Source organism: Maylandia zebra, linkage group LG1, assembly GCF_041146795.1.
Source record: "Maylandia zebra isolate NMK-2024a linkage group LG1, Mzebra_GT3a, whole genome shotgun sequence".
In the NCBI taxonomy this organism is placed as follows: domain Eukaryota; kingdom Metazoa; phylum Chordata; class Actinopteri; order Cichliformes; family Cichlidae; genus Maylandia; species Maylandia zebra.
Window position 1 is genome coordinate 3,631,729 of NC_135167.1, and position 23,349 is coordinate 3,655,077.

Sequence of the window (23,349 nt, forward strand, 5' to 3'; positions counted from 1 at the left end):
TCGTGTGCTCAGTGCTTCTATAACTCCACGGGGAATTAAGGGATCAAGACATGACAGGATGGGAATTTAAATGACCTCGTGTAGCCCAGTTGCAGATCCTTCACAACCTTCCAGGCAACTCTGGCCCACAATTTGGAAATCATTAATTTAGGCAAAAGAAATGCTGCTTTTCTTTCTCATACAGTTTGTGGATTAAATATTTTCTGGGTTTGGACTGTCGGTTGTACAAAAAAGCCCATTTATAATGAATCAGAGCTCTGGGGAGCTGTGCTGAACATTTGTGCCGTTTTCTGATGTTTAATAGTTCGAATGATTCATTGTTAGGAAAGTAATTGTAAGTTGCACTGTTTTGTTTTTCACTCTAATGGTCCCATTATGAGTCCCGAGGGTCAGCCTTCATGCTGCAGCTGTTTGTGTTTCCAAAATCAGAGCTGCTCAGCAAGAGGCAAAAGAGCTGAAGGTCACAGGAACACATACACACAGTGGTTACACACATTACAGGGATGATTTAGACGTTAACTTAATGAATCATATTTATCACCACGTATCTGCCAAAGCTTTTATTTTGACAGGCTGATAATGTGTGCGTGTGTGTTGTTGCATGTCATCATCCCTTCACGATGTGAGGAGGAGTTGCCTGGGCAACCGGTCAAGACAACATCATAACAACGTCAATCAAAGAGGAGTGGCAATGAGAAGTATGTGACACACACACACACACACACTCATTGCTGGGTGTTCCTGTGGTGACACCCGAGAGCGGTCACTGAACACACACACACACTGATGTTTGTGAGTCTCTGTCAGCAGCCGCATTAACACGCTGCCGCCTCAAACGTCAAATATTGTCATGTTTTTGCAGTCAGCTGTCCTCCAGTTATTCCTCCACCTGCTCCCTTTAGGAGCTGCAACACTACCAGAAAAAACAGCAGCTTTTTTTACAGTACGCGTGGAAATCAAAGAATGACACGACTCTGCCCGTGAAAAGCAAAAACCTTATCTGATTTTAGTTTGCCTGATCTCCCTCTAAGGTCATCCTCTCACACATCTCTGGACAGCTTCCAGCATCTGTAGTATTTTTAGATGCTTCCCTGGAAGTCCTGAGTGAAAGTGGTCAGCAGAGGTCTTCCATGGAGTGATCAAAAAATAGCAGATGTGCTGAAAGTGGTCCAGAGATGGAGCTTAAAAATGGAGATCAGGACATCTGAGTCAAAGTTAGAGACCTTTGATTGTAGCTTGTATGCTTAAGTAAATAGATAAATAAACAGATGTGATTATAGGTGTATAATTGCATATGTTTGTTATATTCATATCAGTGTGTACAAGTAAGGCGAATATTGATATTATTCATTAGAAAGGAAGGATAAGATCTATCTATCTATCTATCTATCTATCTATCTATCTATCTATCTATCTATCTATCTATCTATCTATCTATCTATCTATCTATCTATCTATCTATCCTCTGTTTTTTCATTTGAATATGTGAACAATATTCGATGCCCTCTGACTGAAAAAAATCCAAAATATTGCATTCATGAAGGAAGTCTGGTGACTTTTTTATATTTTTATATATTAATGCTGCCATGACTAAACATGCAGACAAACGAAGAGTGAATATGAACACTCCAGCATGGAGGATGCCAGAGTGCGGCTATGGCTATTTCCTGGAAGCTTTGTTCTGGCCAAAGTCTGACGTCCTCTCCAGTCATATGGCTGTGTCCTCGCAGGTTGTCCTGGAGACCCTGATCAACATGATGTAACCGAACACCAACAGCTGCTTCCTGCCGACACACCCGCTGCCATGAGCTCACTTCCTGCCGCTCAAAGACACACACTCACAGTCTCTGACCTATTGTTCTTTGCGGACTCAAAAAGTAAACAGCGTGTTTATCCTCCTAAACAGGATGAAGAAGACATCACAGCTGAGCTCACTCAGCCCATCAAAGTGGAAAACCAAAATTATTCTGACAGTGACCCGAAAACCAAATAAAGAGCGAGATGATGAAATCATTTAAATTTTCATCAGTGTCCTCAGTATCTGTCAAACAAACACATGATTGTTAAATAAACTCTTGTGGAAGAAGAATCAGGCGGTAAATTAATGAGGCAGCAGATAATCTCATCTGTTCTTCTGGAGCTGATTGATCTGCTTTCAATACGAATCATCTTCAGATCAGTCAATGAGGTTATCAGATGTTATAAGAGGCAGCAGCAAAGCAGACGAGACATACTGCAGCTCATATTTCTAAAGAGAGAAACTGATGGAACAGCTTCAGCTTTAGGCTTTGTGTTGAATATCTTTTTATAGGTGATAATTACTGTTATTTCTGTTATATCAACCGTTCTGCTTCCATCAACAGAAAGTGAGCAGAGTCCATTAGCTTCTCTCTGAGCAGCCAATGCTAAAAGTATGTGAGCCGAACAGAGAGCAGGTCAGTGTTGAGTGCAGCAGTGCACCTGTTATACTCTGACAGTTTCCCCACGCTGTGAGAGACAAACTGGGAAGCTGTGTGTGAAAAAACAGGGCAGCAGCATCTGTCCTGTGTGAGGGAACGTTCTCATTTCCACGCTGATGAAAACCACAATGATTTCATTTTATCGTGCTTTTATTAAAGCTGGATCGTGGTTTGGATATTTATCCGTAAAGAACAGAAACTCACTTAATCACGCTGTTAAATGGTCTAGCAGGCCGCTCGGTGAGCCACAGCAGAGCCCCGTGCACCAGTTACTCTGACTGGCTGCTTTGATTTAACCCTTTGTCAGTTTAACCGTCCTTCTTCTGGACGTCGTTCAGATAAACAAACAGCAGTTTTCTTCTCCTACGTACTGTGTGCATACCAAAGTTAACATAGTTAGGCATTTTCTAATTAGGTTTTATTTATTCAGTTTTGTCTCAGTTACTGGGCTTGTTTCACTTTAGTTTTTATTGCTTGAGAATGCTTTGCTTTTATTTTTATTAGTTTCAGTGTTAGTTTTAGTCTTTTATTGTATGGAGACATGTGGCACAGGCAGTATTTAGGAAAATCAGCACAGTGTGACATTAAAAACACTGAACTTTTTGAAGCAGTTGACTCTCACTCTTGTAGACATCCAAAGTCTCATTAAACATTAGGGCTGCCACAAACGATTATTTTGATAGTTGACTAGTCACCGATTATTTTTGGTCGACTAATCAGATCATCATCCATTGGACGTAAAACCTACGGCTTATTGCACCAGCAGCATCTGCATTTTTGTAATTGGGAATGATCCGCAGATCACACTTGAGTAGCTTAATAACCTCCAAAATGAGGTCAGGTCCAAGGGCTGGACTGAAAATGAACAAAAAAGCAGCCAATTTCCAAAGAAAAACTGAAAGACCTTCAAAAAGCCTGGAGAACTATTGCTCAAGACCACTTTAATAATTACAATTAAGTCTCCTTGGAAACAAAATATTAAAAAATAAAGAGTGACTCACTAATTTTGCACATGACTGTACATGCATCTTTTATATACAGTCTGTGAATGAGAGCCTCAGAAATGTAGTTTCTGTGGTATTCACAGATATTTACAGCGTTTAGGACGGTAGCCTCCTGAAACTGTTGTGGTTGTTGGTTGTTTCGTATCATTCACTCTCGTTTATTTGATCTGATGGCAACAAAGGGGACGGCCCTGCATTTTTCTTTCTGTCATCCTGGCCCTTCATGCAGCACTTCCTTTCTGAGACAAGCTGTTTGAGCTTCTGCCTCACTAAGGCCTTTCTTCTTCTTCTCTCAGCTTCCCTTTAGAGGTTGCCGCAGCAGATCACCTGCTTCTATGTCATGCTATCCCAGGATCCTCCTCTGTCACACCAACCCTCTGAATGTCCTCCTTCACTACAACCATGAACCGTCTCTGTGATCATCTTCTTTGTCTTCCTGCCTGGCAGCTCCCTCTTCAACATGCCTTCACTCTCTTCTGATTGTTCCACTTCAGGAAGCCTGATGGAGGGTTTCCTGAAGCTGGTGGTGCCTCAAGCAGAGCGCCATGTGACTAAAACTAAATAGCTAAGAATTCAGGGTGCCTTTGTTTCAGCTTCTTTTAAAATGCTGCCTGCCAAATCGCTGTCAGCCACTTTGTTTACATTTTCAGCGATCGGTCTTGAGATGTCTAACTTGGAAATTTCCAGTTCAATTTGGTTTCCACTGAACAAGAAAGATGCTGAGATTAAAGTGCTCCCGATGAAAGCGTCTCAGCTGTTCTTTGTCTTTGTCGGCCTGTTGCACCGATCAACCTGCAGTTTCATTTTGTTCTGTTATTAAGGTGACGACTGTCTGCAGCGTTATATAAGGAGAGAAATGTTTATGTGAATATGGTGCTGAGAAGAGAGACGCATTTCAACCGTTTCAAGCAGAATAAAGAGCTTTGTGTTTTCGGTATGAATGTCAAAAATGCAAATTTGCACATTTCCTTTTCCCCTGCTGAAAAGAGAAAAATATAAACCATAAAAACTTCTGGTGTCTGAGAGGTTCCTTTCTTTAAAATCAAACAAATACGATTAAAGCGCATTTTTCTGTTTTTAACAAGTTGAGCAGGACATGAAATGCACTGGAGTACCTGCAGATGTTTGCAGCAGCGTGTAGGCCTGCTGATCCCGTCTTACTGGATTCTACATGACAAACATCAAAACACTGTTGCCATGACAACAGAAACACAAACAATGATTTAATCTGTCATTGCATGTCCAGCAGGAAGTTTCAGTAAAGTTCAGTTTCCTGCCACAAGAAGAACTGTTTGTGCTGCATCTATATTTCTAAAAACGTTCTGCAGGTTTTTTCTCTGCAGACGGAGAAGGGGAAATAAAACATCACGTTTGTGCTGCACCGTGACCTTTTGACCTCTGCATTAACTTCAGCTTCTGGTTTAGTTTGAGTCATATCCTTGTATTTTTTGTTTTTGAAAGTTCTCATTGACAAGTTCAGCTTCAAGTTTTAGTCTTATCTTCTGTACAAAAGCAATAATCAGTGAATTCTGTTCTGAATAACATAAACAAAACAGTTAAAACCAGGTGTGTCAGTCTGGCCTATCAGGAGATGCAAGTTGGCCCACTGGATGAAAATTGAAGACAAGTTACTATTATTTTTTCAATAAAATAAATAAAATAATAATTCAATAAAATGCACTGTTATGTTATTTCACAGTGAAGTAAAATAATGTTTCATACTGTCCTGTTTCAAAACACAATATATGTGATGGTTTTGTGCCTTCAAAGAGTTGCTGTAGTTTCAAATGTTTGTGTAAAAAACATGGAAAAGTCACACTTATTTTCTCAAGAGATGTCACTCAGCTCATATTCTGTTTTATAAATATGCATAAGGTAATGCAAAAGTTTTCCTGGTCCAGACGTGCCTGAGATCAAATCAGGGTTTACGGTGCACCGTGGAATAAAATGAGTTAAAATAGTTTCACCCTTCTGCTTCTGCAGCTTCTGCTCTGAAACACATTATGAGTCTGCACATGTGTAGCACCAGCTGATCCCAGCGCAGCGAAATCGGTCCGTGTTTGTGTTTCACTCATTTATCAGTGTGTGAATGAGTTTGCAGTTGTGCTTACACAGAAGATGTCAGCCGAGAGCGTGTGCAGACATTCTTGCACACTCAGCTGTAAAAATGTGATCGTATGCAGACCAGACTGCCTCCAGGGCCTGAGACTTCTCAATGGATGCAGGCCTCGGTGCATTCTGGGAGTGTTTACACCTGTAGTAATGCCATGAGTTTATGACATTTCACCAAGCTATTATTTTTTCACGCCGTCTGCCTGTGGCTTTTTAGGACTCTGCACTCAGTGAGAAGCGAAGTACAGCTTCAGTAGAATCAGTAAAATCATCGTCAGCAACAATAACGTGAAGCAGTATGTTTTTTATGATTTTATCAGTCTCATAGTTGTGGAGGAGTTTTGGCCCACTCTTGTTTACTGCATTGGCTCAGATCATTGAGGTTTGTGGACATTTGTTTTTGCCCAGCTCTTTGAAGGTCCCACCGCAGCGTTTCAGTCAGACTCAGGTCTGGACTTTGACTGGATCACTGCAGCAGCTTGATTCTTTTCTTTTTCAGCTACTCTGTACGAGATTTGCTGCTGTGCTTTGGCTTAATCACCTGCTGCATGACTCAGTTTGAGTCAAGCTTTAGCCATCAGACAAATGCATTCACGGGCGAGCGACTGAAAGGCCGCACCACAGTGACTGCAAATTATCGAGGTCCTGTGGCTCAAAACAAGCCCAGTTCATCAGCCCTCCATCACCCTGATTGACAGTTGGCATGAGGTGTTTGTGCTGATGCGCTGTGTTTGGTTTTCCCACACATTGTCTGTCTGAGGTGACACTGATCCAGAAGGCTTTTGTTCAGATGCATCTTTGCATGCAGCCGTGCTGCAATCTTCTTTTAGAGAAAAGAGCCTTTCTCCTGGCAACCCCCTGAAAACAAGCCATACTTGTTCAGTCCTTTTCTAATTGCCCATTTCATGAACTTTAACATTTAATATGCTAACCGAAGCCTGGAGAGTCTGAGACAGAGCTCTTGGTTTTTTGCAATTTCTCTGAGCATTGCATGAGCTCAGGGCGAATTTCTGGGACATGGCAAGAAGATTACACGTGTTTACACACATGTAAGTCGTCCAGAACAGCAAACTGATGAAACTCCTGCTTCTATATAGGTGCTTACACTTGTTGGTGATCAGTTAATCATGTGCACTTGATCAGCAGCACCTGGCTTCCTATGGTAGAAGGAAGGGTGCACTTGCTTTTTCACATGACCGCATGTCTCCTTTTTACCTTAGAAATTCTCCAAAGCACTCTGTGTTTGCCTCTCTGTCACTGGCAGCAGTGATGCTGCCTTTCAGCCACTCGCCCGTCATTACGTGCAGCTTTGACACAGAGAGGAAGGGGCCAGACTGCAAAGAGTATTTACTCAGAAATCTGTCATCATAACTTCATTAAATCTTATTTTCAGCCAGTGTATTGAGCAGCTGCTAAAACCTGCCAAAGGCTCAACAGAGTGTTTTTCTTGTTTTATGTTTACACTTTATCCAGCCTTTAATTTCAATTAAAGCATAAAAATCTGCATGCAGCATTGTTATATGATCATTATGACCTCTGACCTTTGACCTGCAGCTGTGGGAAACTGCAGGAGCCTGCATAAGCGCCCTGCCGTAGGACCAACCCTCCCTCTCTCTCCCCCTCTTTCTCTGTTTTATTGCCCTCCCCTGATGTTGGACAGGATGTTGCCAAGGCGACGGGGTAAACAGATGATAACAAGCCCTTAGCTCTTCAGAACTCATTTGAATGCTGCCACCGCTGCTGAGGGCCAGAAGAGGGAGAGCAGAGGCAGACGGAGGGGACTGAAGACAGACAGGTAGGAAACTGCAGGAGACACATGCAATTAAAAAAAGAGAGAAATCGTGGAATTTAAGAAAAAAGTTTTAGAGAATAAGACTCAAAGATTGGGTGTGGTGCAGATGTCAGAAGTGCAAAGCAAAGAAGAAGAATGGAAAAATTAAGAAGAACAAAAAAGTAGAAGTTGATGTGTTTAATATAAACAGAAGGACAGTTTTCAGATAAATTTTTAAAATCTTCACGCAGTCAGTGCTGGAACAACTTTTTAGTTTTATTCCAGAAACTTTTTCTGCACTGATTGAAGATCAGAGTCGGTTTAATTTCAGACATGCACAGAGAGCAGAATGTTTGGAGTCTGCACAGCTGGAAGCTTCAGTGATTCATCTGCTGTGTCTTCAATAATGCTGCCACTTATCAACTTAAAATGTCTGAAAGAAATAGCCATGAAGCGTTCTCGCCAAACAAATATTCAGATCTCACAAAAAACAGCAAACAGCAGGATCCTTCACACCAGACAAGATGTTTGATTACAATTTGCTAAAAATTGCTGGCTTAAAAAGTACAAAATTAGAAAAGCGATGTGTGCATGGGATCTGCTACTGAACACAAACTTGCAGGGATTTAAAGTGCAGCCACATGCTGTCATGTTTTATGAATTTTAAAAGTGTGGACAGTCGGTAATCTGTTTATTTGTCTTTGCATAGTGACACACACACACACATGCACACACACTGACTGGCACGCCCATACACTTTACACAGTCTGTGTGGCCCCATGACTAAAACGCACTCAAACTGAAGGAGAGCTGCTGCTAGAAACAGAGCGTGTGAGCCTAGCTGAGCTTTGTTTTTAACACTGAGACAGGACTGAAGTTCCTACTATTGATTAACAATCAAGTTTTCAATATCTGTCTGTGCGTCTCAAAGCAAAAACATAAAGGAGCAGTGAAGTGTCAAAACCCAGCCTTTTTTCCTGGGTTTCACCCAGGTGCAGCTTTTCCTACCTGCCTGCTGATAATTGTGCATAGAATATTTGTTTTTTCAGGAAACCCAGGAATTACAAGTGCAAGTGATAGGCAGATGCTTTAGGCAGTAAGCTACAGTCAGGATGCTTTTGTAACAGGCTGTTGGTCACTATGGGCAGAATAAAGACGGCGAGATGTGGGCAGCCCAGTCTATCGATGGTTAAGGAAAAAAAAAAGTAATTTTCACACATAAATATTGGACAATTTCACAAGAATTAGTTCAGGAGAGTGTCTGAAGTTCCCCTTTCTCACATGGAGCACCCAACAAGTGCTAGCATGAAGCTAACAACGTTCTCACTACAAGAAGTCCTTTTGCAAATCTTACGTCACGCTGACTCTTTACCACTGTTCCACTGTTTAATGTCCCATATAACTGCGTTGAATGTTTGTGTCGGGTGGTATCGTAAAAAGTTCCCAGCTGCAGTGCATGTTTTAAATTAGCGCTGCAAATTTTGATCTGAATTTATGTTTTTGTGTTTTTCATTATTTCTGTCAACGATAATGCTCAAGAAACACAATGAGGATGAGAAAAAAACTGCTACGCTTCAAACTGTTAGTCTACCTTTGCACAGGGAGGTTTCGCTTGCTGTTTCTGCCAGATGTGATGTCACAACTGCTGGCGTACCATTTTTTTGGTGCCATTTCGGCTTGTTGTGCACCACCCAGATTTTAACTTTAACCTTACTGTTTCATCTTTGTTTTATTCCTCCAAGTAAGCAGGGAATTTTTCTGAGCAACGATACGTGTTTCTTAGGAAAAGACTACAGTGAGTTAAGTTCAAGTACGCTGACGTTAACGTTTATGTAAGCAGTGACCTTGGTTTTAACCTCGGGGCTGCAGCGATCTCCCATGTCACCTTCCTCTTATTTCTAGAATTTCTAGAATCGCATGTACCATGATACATCCGATTAATATTTGGTTATAGTCTCCTTTGTCTCTAACGCTCCTGCATTTCTCCTCAACCTCTGTGCTCCTGTTTTAACAGTTATTCATAGATTTGAATGTTTTAACATGTGATCGTTAAATGTCAGTCTCTGTTGGGATTAGTTGGCTTGGGAATGGTTTGTATCAGAGTGAATCTTTCTACCACAATAACAGCTCAAACTTGACTGAACTCAGAACAGTCTTAACTTGTTGATGAGACCAGATTAAATCCTGCTTTGATCTGTCTTCAGTTTTAACTGCCGTGATTGTGGGATTTGGGTTCAGAGATGACCGACTTTCAGTCTTGCACCTGAACACATCTGATAGATGTTAGACAGTACCTGCCTTGCTGTGAGCTAATCCAGAGTCTGACTCCTTGCAATTAAACTATCGGTTGATTTTTAAATGTGTGATTTTGTGCGATATTTTCTGTTTTCTAAAGAAGCGATACAAATCGCTGCTCATCACAAGAGGTCAGTCCCTGAAGATTGTTACAAGAGCCAATTGAATGCAGAGATGCTTCTTATGTTGAGACGTCTAAAAAGAGACTGCAGCGGAGTTGCACTGATCACTCTTCCTAAAAACAAAAAGCAGGTTTAATGAATCAGCTTCCAAATAGAAGAGATTGCTTCACATTAAAACTGCAGCTGCCTCCACTGCCTGGAATCTGACACCTACACACCAGTTTTAATGCACAGATGCACTTACACCTTTCACACACTGTGTGTGCGTGCGTGTGTGTGCGTGCGTGCGCGTGTGTGTGTGTGTGTGTGTGTGTGTGTGTGTGTGTGTGTAAGCAGGGCTCATATTAACTATCTGTACTATAACTTCAGCCGCTATGGCCTGCAGCAGCTCTGATTCAGAGTTGTGCAAGTGGAATTTTCACCAGAAGCAGCATGACAAGGAGACACAAGTGTATTTGGACAGAGATGCAGCCAGTTCTGTTTCCATGAAACCCACTGTTTGGGATTGCATCAATGTGTGTGTGTGTGTGTGTGTGTGTGTGTGTGTGTGTGTGTGTGTGTAGTCGCACAAGCCTGAGAAACCACAGTGAGGTCACGTCTCACACCCTACACACACACACACACACATATTCTGTGGGCACATGCACACTTCTGCTGGAGCTGCAAAATGATCAAAATGATCTTCATGTCCAAAACACCTACACACAGAAGCAACAACTTCTAGCTGCTACTGGCACAGCAGAAGGTTTCCCAAAGGGAAAACTAAGCATTGTTTCCAAGAACCATTCAGAAAGAGGAGCTTTGCACAGAGAGGAGGAAATATCCACTCTGCTGGTTTATTTTACAAAGTGCTGTGCACGACATATTGACCTTCAGGAAATAACAGGATAGAATCTGTAATGAAGCTGTGCCAGAAACTGCAGTTCCTCTAATGGCCACCGGAGGGTGACTTCAAAAGCGAATCAATCTCCACAGACGCTCATACATGAAAAAACATAATGGCAGCCTGATCTGGGTGTGGTTGCTCTGACTCCGCCGACACAGTCACCTGTTCTCTTGGCCCATCTGAACCACTACCGTGGCTCAGGGGGTTGGGAATCGCATCTGTAACTGGAAGGTCGCCGGTTTGATCCCTGGGCCCTCTGTCCTGGTCGTTGTGTCCTTGGGCAAGACACTTTACCCTACTTGCCTACTGGTGTTGGCCAGAGGGGCCGATGGCGCGATATGGCAGCCTCGCTTCTGTCAGTCTGCCCCAGGGCAGCTGTGGCTACAACTGTAGCTGCCTCCACCAGTGTGTGAATGTGAGAGTGAATGAATAGTGGTATTGTAAAGTGCTTTGGGTTCCTTGAAAAGCGCTATATAAATCCAATCCATTATTATTATTATTACTAAACTGGATCTGTCAACCACAACTGTGATGTTGGTAACTGTTGAAGCGTTTTAATTAGAATTATCTGACAGTGTGTGTGGCTCCAGGTGACTACAGGTGAATAAACTAAATGAACAGCTGTAATACATATGGCTTTGATTTATAAACTCAAAATGCTCTCATAAATCCTGTAGGGGGAGGAGATTACCTTCACACACGATCTCCAGTGTTGTCCTCTGCTTAATTTTATTGTAGATTACCTTTTCATCATGGCGGAGAGTGCAGACATGGAGCAGCTCCTCACAGCTTTCAGGAAGTTTGCAGTCCATGGAGACACAAAGGCAACAGGCAAGGATCTAACCGGGAAGAACTGGGCCAAACTGTGCAAAGACTGCAAGATCACTGACGGCAAGAACGTCACCGGCACTGACGTGGACATCGTCTTCTCCAAAGTCAAGTGAGTGTTCACATCAGCGCCAGTGTCAAAAGACTGCATAAAATGCAGTTCCTCTAATGTCCACTTGAGGCAGGCTCCAAAAGTGAGAGTCCCATTTTATAATCCCCAGCCTCACAGTAGAAATGAACTGGTTAACTGTCATCATTAAAATGTGCAGCCTGGAACAGAAAGCAAATTTTTCCCAGCTTTATAACCAAGTTTTTGACCATCGGCTGATGAACTAGCGTCTCATCTTAACATGGCCAAATCTACGGAAGAGGATTAGGGCCACTGGGGAAAAAATAATAATTCTGACTTTAGTCTCAGAATTCTGACTTTTTTCTCAGAATTCTGACTTTAGTCTCAGAATTCTGACTTTTTTCTCAGAATTCTGAGAAAAAAGTCAGAATTCTGATTTTTTTCTTCCAGTGGCCCTAATCCTCTTCCGCCCTAATCCTCTTTCGTACAAATCTCTCTCCAGAAACTCAAAAGGATTACAGAGGTGACTTTACACAACACCCTGCTGGTGACATGTGCCTTTTGAGTACTGGAGATATTTTACTGTGGTATTTGAAGACCTGCTGGTCCACACTGAATTTGAGGAAAATTGAGTACCATTATGCTGATGAAACAGCAGTGCTCCACTGTCAAGGTAGCTGTCACATTTTTATTGCATATGCACATTTAATGTGGATGATGGGGAGCTCAGTGTTTGGTGCAAACCTTGAAGGGCTTTGTGCTCGGACACGCTACAGATCATGGCTAATCTGGAAACGCCCTTTTAGAAGCGCCGTTCAAGCCTTGCTTGTAATGTGGGACAACAGTGCGTGCAGGGAGTGAATGTGTCCTGCTCTTTAACAAAGGTGGGGCGATTATTCGAACTTATATTTGTAAAACCACCTCCCTTAAAGTCTTTTGTTGCCATATTGTATGGAAACACGTGCATAAATCTTACCTCTGAAAGACTTTTTGCTCCGTATTTAGTTTTTAAGTCAGTGTCTCCTCCACACGCCCTGATAAAACTGCAGCACTTTAGTCTATATTCGAACACAAATGTAGCACATAATTAGTTCAGGCAGAGCGCTGAAGTCATACTCCGAAAACTGATGAGTGTCATCCATCACATGGGTGTAACATGGATGGGACTGGTGGATAAAGACAGTCGTGGAACTACATTATAAAACTTAGTAACAATAGTACATCATTGTTTTGGGGGACAAAATGTTAAGCACTGGATGAAATGATTGATGTCAAGTATTTCTTTAGAAACAATAACATACACCGGGGGACCAAGAAAATAATGGAAATGTTTAGGGACCCGTTTTGAACTATGCCAAAGATTTAGACCTGCAATAAGAAGACTTTTTGCTGTGTTCCTGGTGTAATAATGTGAATTATTGTTTGCAAGATGTTTTGTTCCACAATAGATTGTGTTGCTGCACGGACGTTTTAGAGTGTCACACAAGTAAGGATGGTTAGGCTGTATGTTGCTATTGTACATGGCAGAGGACCAATCTGAGTCGCATGACTTGTTAATAAAACTTACTACCCCGTTGGGTAGGAAATAGATATTCTGGAGTCTGTCGTGAATGAGACCAGAATATAACATGGTGGCAGCGGAGCGGACAGCGGAGCAAGCTGCACGGCCGGAGTGAACCCCTGAGAGACGCCTGTCGGAGCGGTGAGCAACTAGCGGCTAATCGAGTTAGCACCGCCGCGAGGCATGGAGGGCCTTAAATCGCCGCCGACGCTGGTATTGGACTCCAGTAACCTATCACGGACATGGAAGACCTGGAGGGACGAGTTTATGCTCTATGTGGAGCTGACCATGGACTCAGACGGCGAACAGAAAAAAGTAAGCTTGTTCAGTTATCTCGTTGGTGAGAGCGGCAGGGAGCTGCTAGACACGCTAATGGGCGACACAGCGAGAGATCGGTGGACAGTTAAGGACATTATTGAGAAGTTTGACAATCATTGCAATCCTGTAGTTAATGAAACTGTGGAGCGTTATCGGTTCTTCACGAGAAACCAAGGCACCAGTGAGACAATCGACAGCTACGTGACGGAGTTAAAGCTGCTGACAAAAACGTGCAACTTTGGCGTAATAAGGGACTCACTGATTCGTGACAGGATTGTATGTGGACTTCACAACCCGAGTCTGAGGGAGAGACTGCTGCGTGAGAAAAACATGACACTGGATGCATGCATACAGCACTGCAGAGCCGCGGAGCTGTCGCGGGAAAACAGCAAAACCATTTCGGGAGCTGCAGTGGAGGAGGTGCATGCTGTGCGTGGAGCTGTGCGCCAGAAACGGATCGGCGACGCAGTGGACTGTAAGTTTTGTGGCAGAACACATGAAAAAAAGAAAGAAAAATGTCCAGCATACAGGAAGAAATGTAAAAAGTGTGGCAGAGAAAACCACTTTGCAGTTAAATGCATGGCACGTTCAGAGCAGAAGAGAAGGACGAATGTACACAACGTGACAGCATGTGAGAGTGATGAGTATGAGGACGTTCTCTGTGTTACAGAGGCAGACACACATGCTTCAACTACAAAGAACACTGACAAAGTGAGAGGCACTCAACTCTTTGCAGGCATGCTGATGGGCAAAGAGATTGTAAATTTTCAGATTGACTGTGGTGCCAGTTGTAATGTAATGCCAATCCACATGCTAAGCCCGAACACACAGTTGGAGGACACACAGACAGTGTTGATGATGTACAACAAAAGTAAGATAAAGCCGTTGGGAAAATGCAAAGTTAAGCTACGTAACCCGAGAAATCAGAAACTGTATCGGTTGGAGTTTCAAGTGGTTGACAAAGACTGTAAAGTACCACTGCTGGGCAAGAGAGCCAGCGAAGCGATGAAACTCATAAAAGTACACTATGAAAACATCTTGAAACTGGACAGCATCGTTACTTCAGAGCACCCAACAGCCAATGAGTGGAACATGGATCAGATTAAAACAGAGTATGCCGATGTCTTCACGGGAGATGGCTGTTTGGAGGGAGAGTTAAGGCTCGAGGTGGATGAAACTGTGAAACCAGTGCAGTTACCAAAACGGCGTGTCCCTATTGCAATGATAAAGCCGTTAAAAAAGGAGCTGCAAGATCTTCAGCGCAGAGGGATCATTACACCAGTAGAATGCAGCACAGACTGGATCAGTGGGATGGTTGTGGTCCAAAAGCAGAGTGGGGACTTAAGAGTGTGCATAGATCCAAAACCCTTAAACAAAGCCCTACAACGGAGCCACTTCCCATTGCCCACCATTGAAGACATTTTGCCAGATTTGTCAAAGGCTAAAGTGTTCTCTGTCTGCGATGTGAAGAGTGGATTCTGGCACGTGAAACTGGAGGAGGAGTCGAGCTACCTGACAACGTTTTCGACTCCATTTGGACGCTACAGATGGCTGAGGATGCCAATGGGGATAAGTCCAGCTCCGGAAGTGTTCCAGAGGAAGCTCACACAAGCTTTGGATGGACTGGCAGGGATCTACATCATTGCAGATGATGTGCTGATCACGGGTCAGGGGGACACAGATGCTGAAGCAGTACGTGACCATGACGAGAAGCTGAGACAGTTTTTGACTCGTTGCAGGCAGAAAAACATTAAGTTGAACGCAGACAAGTTCAAACTTAAACAGAAGGAGACCACGTACATTGGACATCAGCTGACATGCAACGGTCTGAAAATAGACCCAGAGAAGGTTAGGGCTATAGAAAAAATGCCCAGACCTACAGACGTGAAGGCAGTACAGAGACTGTTAGGTATGGTGAACTACTTAGCAAAGTTTTGCCCACATCTGTCTGACCATTGCGACTTACTGAGACAACTGACACACAAAGACAGTGAGTGGAACTGGACGACTCGACATGAAGACGCATTCCAGAGACTGAAAGAGGCTATAGCAGAGGCTCCAGTCCTGAAATACTACTGCCCAGAGGAAGAGCTGACAGTACAATGTGACGCTTCTGACAAAGGGTTAGGTGCAGCACTCATGCAGACGGGTAAGCCTGTGGCTTTTGCGAGTAGAGCACTTACACGTACAGAGCAGGGTTATGCCCAGATCGAAAAGGAGCTTTTGGCTGTAGTTTTCAGCATGGAGAAGTTCCATCAGTACACATATGGTCGTAAAGTGGTGGTACACAGTGATCACAAACCCTTAGAGACCATTGTAAGAAAACCACTGTTGAGCGCACCCAAACGGTTGCAAAGGATGCTTATGCGCATTCAGAAATATGACATAGATGTGGTGTATGTGCCAGGCAAAGACATGTTATTAGCAGACACGTTGAGCAGGGCATATCTTCCAGAGTGCTCACCACAGGGCTCCATAGAGGAGGAAATAGAGAGCATTAACATGGTCACTCATGCACCCATCTCACCTGACAGACTAAACAGCATAAGGACTGCTACACAAGACGACAAAGCACTACAGATCCTCATAGATACAATTCACAGAGGTTGGCCGACAGACAAAAGAGACACTGACGGTGACATCAGACCATACTTCTCATTCCAGGATGAACTGAGTAGTCAGGATGGACTTGTGTTTAGAGGTGAACGTGTTGTTGTCCCGACTACCATGAGACAGGAGATCATAACTAGACTACACTCGACACACCTAGGTGTAGAAGGTTGTCTAAGGAGAGCCAGAGAGTGTGTATATTGGCCAGGCATGAACGAACAAATTAAGACTTATGTGACTAAGTGTGACATCTGCAGGTCAGTTGACTACAGACAGCAGAAAGAGACCTTGGTTCCACATGAGATCCCGACTAGACCATGGGCTAAGGTGGGCTCGGACCTGTTTATGTTTGACAACAAGGACTACCTTATCACAGTGGACTACTATTCAAACTTCTGGGAAATTGACTATCTCCCGGACACTAAGTCCACCACAGTGATTAGAAAGCTGAAGGCTCACTTTGCCAGACAGGGCATCCCGGACATTGTTGTTTCAGATAATGGACCACAGTATACGTCCGGTGAGTTTCTGAGATTTAGTCGACTGTGGGGTTTCCAGCATAAAACATCTTCGCCAGGTTACCCTCAGAGTAACGGGAAGGCAGAATCAGCAGTAAAGACAGCAAAGAGGCTGCTGCTAAAGGCAAAAATGGCAGGGCAAGACCCGTATCTTGCGATTCTGGACCATCGCAATACACCATCACAAGGCCTGGAGACCAGCCCAGCTCAGAGGCTGCTCAGCAGGAGGACACAGACGCTTTTGCCAACCAGGACGAGCCTGCTAAGGCCAAAAGTCATTCCAGCCCGGCGGGAGTTGGAGAGGAAACAGAAGCGCCAAAAACTGTGGTATGACCGATCAGCACGAGACATGGACTCTTTGAAGCTAGGGGACAGTGTCAGAGTTCAGCCTTTTGACCGCCATTCCACTTGGAGCAGGGGAGTGGTGATTGGGACTGTCGACCCGAGGTCCTATGAGGTTCAGTTGGACTCTGGAAGTGTCCTGAGGAGGAATCGGAGGCACCTGAGACATGCAGGCGTGGTGGATCAGGAAAATGCCATAACAGACACCGGGGCACTGACCAGGTCAGTGACAGCTCCCTCAGACACTCGTGAGCGGCAGATCAAGACTGACGAGGTAACAGGGGGTGTCAGGACAAGGTCAGGCCGCAAAGTGGTTCCACCACTTAGGTACAAAGACTATGTTGCATAATGAGGATTTATTGTTTATTGTTTGAGGGGAAGAGTTGTGTATTCTGTGGATATTGATGTTCACTACAGCTTACAGAAATGTACATGTTTGAATAAGTGGAATGCTTTTGTATTCTTTGAGTGTTTCATATTGTTTTCACCCTCAGTGAGAAGAAGGACAAATCAAAACAAAAGGACTTCTGTTTTTTCCAAAAAAAAAAAAAAAAAAAAAAAGAGAAGGGATGTAATAATGTGAATTATTGTTTGCAAGATGTTTTGTTCCACAATAGATTGTGTTGCTGCACGGACGTTTTAGAGTGTCACACAAGTAAGGATGGTTAGGCTGTATGTTGCTATTGTACATGGCAGAGGACCAATCTGAGTCGCATGACTTGTTAATAAAACTTACTACCCCGTTGGGTAGGAAATAGATATTCTGGAGTCTGTCGTGAATGAGACCAGAATATAACACCTGGGATGGACGTTTTTGAGGAATTGCAGTGCGGTGTATCGAAGGGGCAGCTGTTGTTTGTTTTCTGTAGTTTTGTTGCTCTACTTTTAGTTACTTGAGTTCTTGTTGAATTCCCAGTCACCACAATTACTCTGACAGTTGTGCCTGTGTTCAGCTTCCCAAACTTTTCTCGATGAAACAAAATATCTGTTTAATAATTTAAAAACAGCTAAAAGACATTTTCCAACCAAGAGAATTAATAGTACAGTTTAGACTCTGAACTCTTCCATGTCTGTGTTCCTTTTGTGTATTTCTGTACAGACAGAAGACGTCTCGGGTCATCAACTACGAGGAGTTTCAGAAAGCTCTGGAAGAGCTGGCTCCAAAGAGGTTCAAAGGTCAAAGCAAAGAGGAGGCACTGCAGTCTATCCACAAGCTGGTGGAAGGCCGAGAGCCTACCAACGTTGGTGTGACGGTGAGACAAGATGCTTGTGTGCCTGTTGTTTTAAAGCTCTAAATCCCACAATAAAGATGCTCAACAGTAAAACAGGAAATTGTGATTCTATGCTATGTATATTTTGTGAAATGCATCATTTTTCTTTTTGTGCATATGTGTAAAAACAAAAGCAATGAGTCTCCAAAAGAAAAGACTTAAAGGTAAGTGATAATGTAGTTATATGGATTAAACCACACTGTCATACTAAGCCACACCCATACTTATATATAATAGTCCCCTCCATGAATCGCCACCTTACCGTGGTGGGGGGGTTTGTGTGCCCAAGTGATCCCAGGAGCTATGTTGTCCGGGGCAGTTTGCCCCTGGTAGGGTCTCCCAAGGCAAACTGGTCCTGGGTGAGGGGCCAGACTAAGTGCGATTCAAAACGTCTATGATTGGATTCATTAAGGACTGAGGACCAGGGATACCAGGACTCCACCCTGGAGCTACACCTGGGGTAGGGCCTCATTTGAGAGGGCAGTAGATAACACAGTGTATTTAAAGTAATGATAAAAAACATCAAGGGGCGAGTGAAGTCGGAAGTTTTATGCAGATGATGCATAAAACTGCATCATCTGCATAGAAACGAATTTTTCTGATCAGTTTAGTCGATTTCCCAGCTCCACACTCTGAGCTACAGTTTGGACAGAAGAGTGTCTGTCTGTGAAAAACAGCAGCATAATCATGAAAACATGATTAGACGAGTATGATTATGTGCTGCTCATATTTTATATTTAGCTCAGCGTTTAATCACCTCAGGCTCATCTTCTCAGTTTTCAGCTGTAGAAAAACAAGTCCTGAGCTGCTCCACAAACAAGCGTCTTACTCTGCTCTAATATTTCAGAGTCATGGCTCAATCACAGCTGGTTCATCCATCAGATCACAACTGCACACATCAAAGAGCTCTTATTTTATAATGATGAGGTCCTCAGAGCCTGAGCCAGCAAGAGAGGCAGTCTGGATCCTCTCCAGATCATTAAACGCTCTTCAGTCATCAGAGCAGATACAGTCAACACTAACCTGACTGAAATGCATGCATTACAGATGACAATCCATGAGTAAAAAACACGATCAAGTTACAAGCTTTTGTGTTCATGAAGGAATCAGCGTTATATTATCTATCATATGTCTGTTATCGATTCAAAGTTTTAAAGTTTTCATGGATTAAAGCAGAACTTCATAGTAAGAAGTTCTTGGTGGCTATCTGTGGAGTTACAAATGACACTGCATGTCATTTAAACTTTACCTATCAGCAGTACAATATGGGACTGTTGGTGAAATCCATTGTTTTCCTGAGGTGAAAAAGAACTGTTTCATATCCAGATCTACCCGTTCACTCACTATTGGTTCTCACACTGATTTGATAACTACACGACTGTAAAAGGCTAAGGAGCAGGCACCTCTTGCTACTTGCTAATCAAGTGGGAATGGTGCTAAATACATGTGACTTTAAAAACTATCAGATGCTTTATTTAAATGTCCATATTCTTTAAACTTTGGTTTCTACTACCCTTCCTGTTTGCCTTGTTTTGCCTGCTCTGACATTGGGCCTTTTTTTCATTCGCTTAGTTTCCAGTTACTCTATCTTATCCTCATTTCAGCTACCTGAAGAAAACTAATGAAGAAAGCAGACATATTATTCTTGTTGTGGTTTTGCAGTGGAGTCTTCATTTGATGCCCTGGGGCAGAGAGGATTGCATAATGAAGGTGCAGTTTACAGGGACTCAGTGCAGTTAAATGCAGAGGGCTCCGTGTTATCTAAAATGCTGTGCAATGATCAGAATCATAGCTTAAAGCAAACAACAATTTTAATTCCACTTTAAACTAAACGTGAATCAGTAAGAGTTGCTTTCTAAGTGGCGTTTGCGTGTTGCACCCATGGTCGTACAGAAAACATAGAAGTTATGAAAAATAGTTGTAGCCACTGTGATATCACTTGTTGACTTCATGATTTTGCATTTTGATGATTTTTGGAATCACACGTTATCATCAGTGAGTTAAAAAGCAGACGAATAAAACACAACAAGCCAGAATATTTATTGTGTCATCTATTAAAATGCTCTAAAAGGCTCCAACACCCAAACACACGATCAATAAATAATGTTTAGTGACCTGAAGTAGTGGATGGTTTATGTTAGAGGCTGTAAACATGCTTTGTAATGTTGGATATGTTAACATGGAACTCTAGAAGGGCCAACCTCATTGTGGCCTCAAGTGGTCATTAGAGGAACAGCAGTTTGTGACGCTTCTGCATTGTCTTCATTTTTCCCCTCTTGTTAAAAAAACAGAGACGCGTCCTGAAGCAGGGAAGATATTTTTTCTTTTACTGACTTTAATCTAATTTTTCTACTTCCATCAGAAAGTGGCAAAGACAGCAGCGGTGGACCGTCTGACCGACACGTCCCGTTACACTGGATCACACAAGGAGCGCTTTGATGACAGCGGCAAGGGCAAAGGTCGCGAGGGTCGTGAGGAGATTGTGGAGAACACGGGCTACGTGGGAGCGTACAAGAATGCCGGGACGTATGACACGAAGGTGAAAGCTGAGAAATGAGTGAGCCGGAGGCCGCGCCCCCTGCTGGGAGCTGACTGGAAGCACAGCTCCCCAACAGCACTTAGTCTGGACCAAACCTTGAACTTTGACCCTTCTATGTCTGTGTGGATGCCTGTGTGTTTGCACTGGACAGAGCTTTTGTTCATTCTGATTTGCAGATAAAGATGTGGATCTGACAGAGGTGAGGTATTGGCCTCATATCAACTCATCAGCGCCCCCCTTAGGCTGAAATATTCATCACACATCTGGACTTCTTGTTCATTCTCACTCAGAGCAAGGAGGTGGGTGATGTAATCAGTACCTGCTCTGCTCAGTGATGGTAATCCAGTCTGCAGCATGTGACTCAGTGTTCAGCTCAGTAATAATGAGCTGTTTCTCTGACCTGGCTTCTCCTATTGTGCTTTCAACCCTGTCCAGAGCCTCATTCATGTGATTCAGATTCTTTCATTCTCCCTATGAAGGCACCGGTGCTGCTGCTAATCTGATTATCTCTATAGTTTTTATTTGGTTACACAGAAGCAGACTTAAAAACAGGAAACAGCTTCTGCATTTTCTGGAAGTCATTTTAAATCTAATGATACACGTTTAAGTTTGTTGACTAAATTCCATCTCTGAGGATAACTGCACACACTTTGCTTCCCTTTGAGTCAGTAGCGCCCCCATGGGGAGGCTTTTGTATTTGTCCAGCTGAATGTCCACTTCTCTTACGAGTCCACTCATGATACTATGCTATCACAATAAGTCACCTGTGATAATGATGGTATCACGATACAGCAACTCGTGATACTTGACACAATGTGCAACAATCAACGATGCAGAGAAAAATGTATTTATTCTCTGCTTTCATCTTTAATAACACAATAATTCATTTAACGCTGTCCACACTGTTCTGGTTCACTGCAGTTTAGGGAACGTCCCTGCTCCCTCTTCCATTTCCATGAGGAGTCATGAAATGCTGATTCCAGGAATCCATTTAGCACACCTGCATGTTTGAATAAAAATCTCAGTATGTGCAGCTGGTGTACCAATAGCATCACAGGAGGAAGCAATAAAATATCAGGACTGAAGAAGCTTCTTGGATGAGAAGTGAGACGTCTTCACGAAACTTAAAGGAGTCCAATCGCTTTATTCCCAACCTCCTTAGACTCTCTATATCGCATTATTGAGACTTCACTCCTCTGCTGTTAGCCTGAATAACTATAGTGACGGCTTCATTGCTCACCTCCTTCTATGAGGTTCATGTGTCTGAATGGGGCTGTAATTTGTGTGTAAAGTCGTTTAGCAAATTAAATTCTCACTGCCCATTACAAAAAAAGGTGTTGACTTATGAATACTTATAGTATATATATATATATAGTATATTCAATCTCCTGCAAAAAAGAAAGTCAAACAAACCAAAAAGCTCAATCATCTCTGGATCCACATCAGATTAAGATCAAACTGTTTCTGCAGCGCTGAGGCTTCTGAAGCCATGTTTGCATTTTTTTAAATCTTTTTTTTTGTTATATATAAGTTTTCAGCCTGATTTTTCTTCTGCAAAACAAATATTTTGCATCTTCCCCAAGAGCTTTACGTGTTAATTATTGTTGTTGATGCAGTGTAAGTAACTTTAGTGAACAAATAAAAGCTTTAAAATGGTTTTCTTGTTTCTTGTTTTTTTTGTCCCAAAAGGCATTTGCAGGTCAGTTTTATTTAAAGTGATGAGAGAAGACAGTCAGGGGGATGAGGAATAAAGATTTTTGCTGCAAGAGTTCAGCTTTTGCATTCTTTTATTTACATTTTACAAGCCGTCCAAACTTGTTTGGGAACAGGTTTTGATAATCCTAAGGCTTCCTTGTCTGCATGATACACTTAGCTGGGGCTAGAATACAAATACATTTCACGTATTTGTAGTTTATAATATACAAATAAGCCCTTCAGGTTTCTGGACAATCTGACCGTATTTGTAAAAGACAGAGGACCTTTTCAATCAGATGACAACCAAAGATCCAGATTGACAATTTATTTAGAATGAAAGCCTAAAAACATTAAATGACAAATAATAAAATCACACAGAGCAAACTAGCTGTCACGGAGTATTTTGTGTCCATAGCTGAACCTCCATGGATACGCCATGCACTGTGTATCTGAAGCATAATACCAGCAAAATCACTTCTAATGACGCCTCTGATAGAAGATGCTAATATATATGATAAGAGAGAAACACCCTCATCAATAATCCGGTGTGAGAGTGTAACATTAATCCTGAATCTCTGTAATATAAATCATGTAAAACCTTTTACTGAATCAGGTTTTATTTATGTGTGTGTTGCTGGATTATAGCCCAGAGCGACTCCTGGTTATGGTCAAGCATTCAATAACATTTTTTTCAAATTAAATTCAGTCGTCAAATAAAAAGTGATTTGAATGATAGACTGTGTATGCAAGGTGGAAGCAGCTTTAGTTATGAAAAGTAAAGCCTTAAATTTTCTTATTAATGATCAGCTGGAGGAAAATCCTCAAAAGAAGTCTGATTGCATAGAAGTGTATGAAAAAATGACAGAACTTTTTACTTGACTTATGACCTCAATAAACATTTTCCTCAGACATTTGTGATCTCAGTCACCAGTTTTGGGTCTTACTGAA

The 23,349-nt window shown here is 42.6% G+C and overlaps 1 protein-coding gene across 1 annotated transcript; it reads left to right on the forward strand.

Annotated features, from left to right (window-relative positions):
- Nucleotides 1–7,243: 7,243 nt before the first annotated feature.
- On the forward strand, nt 7,244–22,363 carry tppp3 (tubulin polymerization-promoting protein family member 3). The gene is made up of 4 exons (XM_004539847.2): nt 7,244–7,370; nt 11,388–11,589; nt 17,996–18,149; nt 20,530–22,363. Exons 2-4 carry the CDS (start codon nt 11,402–11,404, stop codon nt 20,722–20,724), a joined length of 537 nt encoding a protein of 178 aa, XP_004539904.1. The 5' UTR covers nt 7,244–7,370; nt 11,388–11,401; the 3' UTR covers nt 20,725–22,363.
- The last annotated feature ends 986 nt before the right edge of the window (nt 22,364–23,349 follow it).

Bases quoted from the DNA above. Each gene is read 5' to 3' on its own strand.
- tppp3 (XM_004539847.2), top strand. From the start codon at position 11,402: ATGGCGGAGAGTGCAGACATGGAGCAGCTCCTCACAGCTTTCAGGAAG. The intron at 11,590-17,995 runs GTGAGTGTTCAC...ATTTCTGTACAG, and splicing joins ATCGTCTTCTCCAAAGTCAA to ACAGAAGACGTCTCGGGTCA. The intron at 18,150-20,529 runs GTGAGACAAGAT...TACTTCCATCAG, and splicing joins CTACCAACGTTGGTGTGACG to AAAGTGGCAAAGACAGCAGC.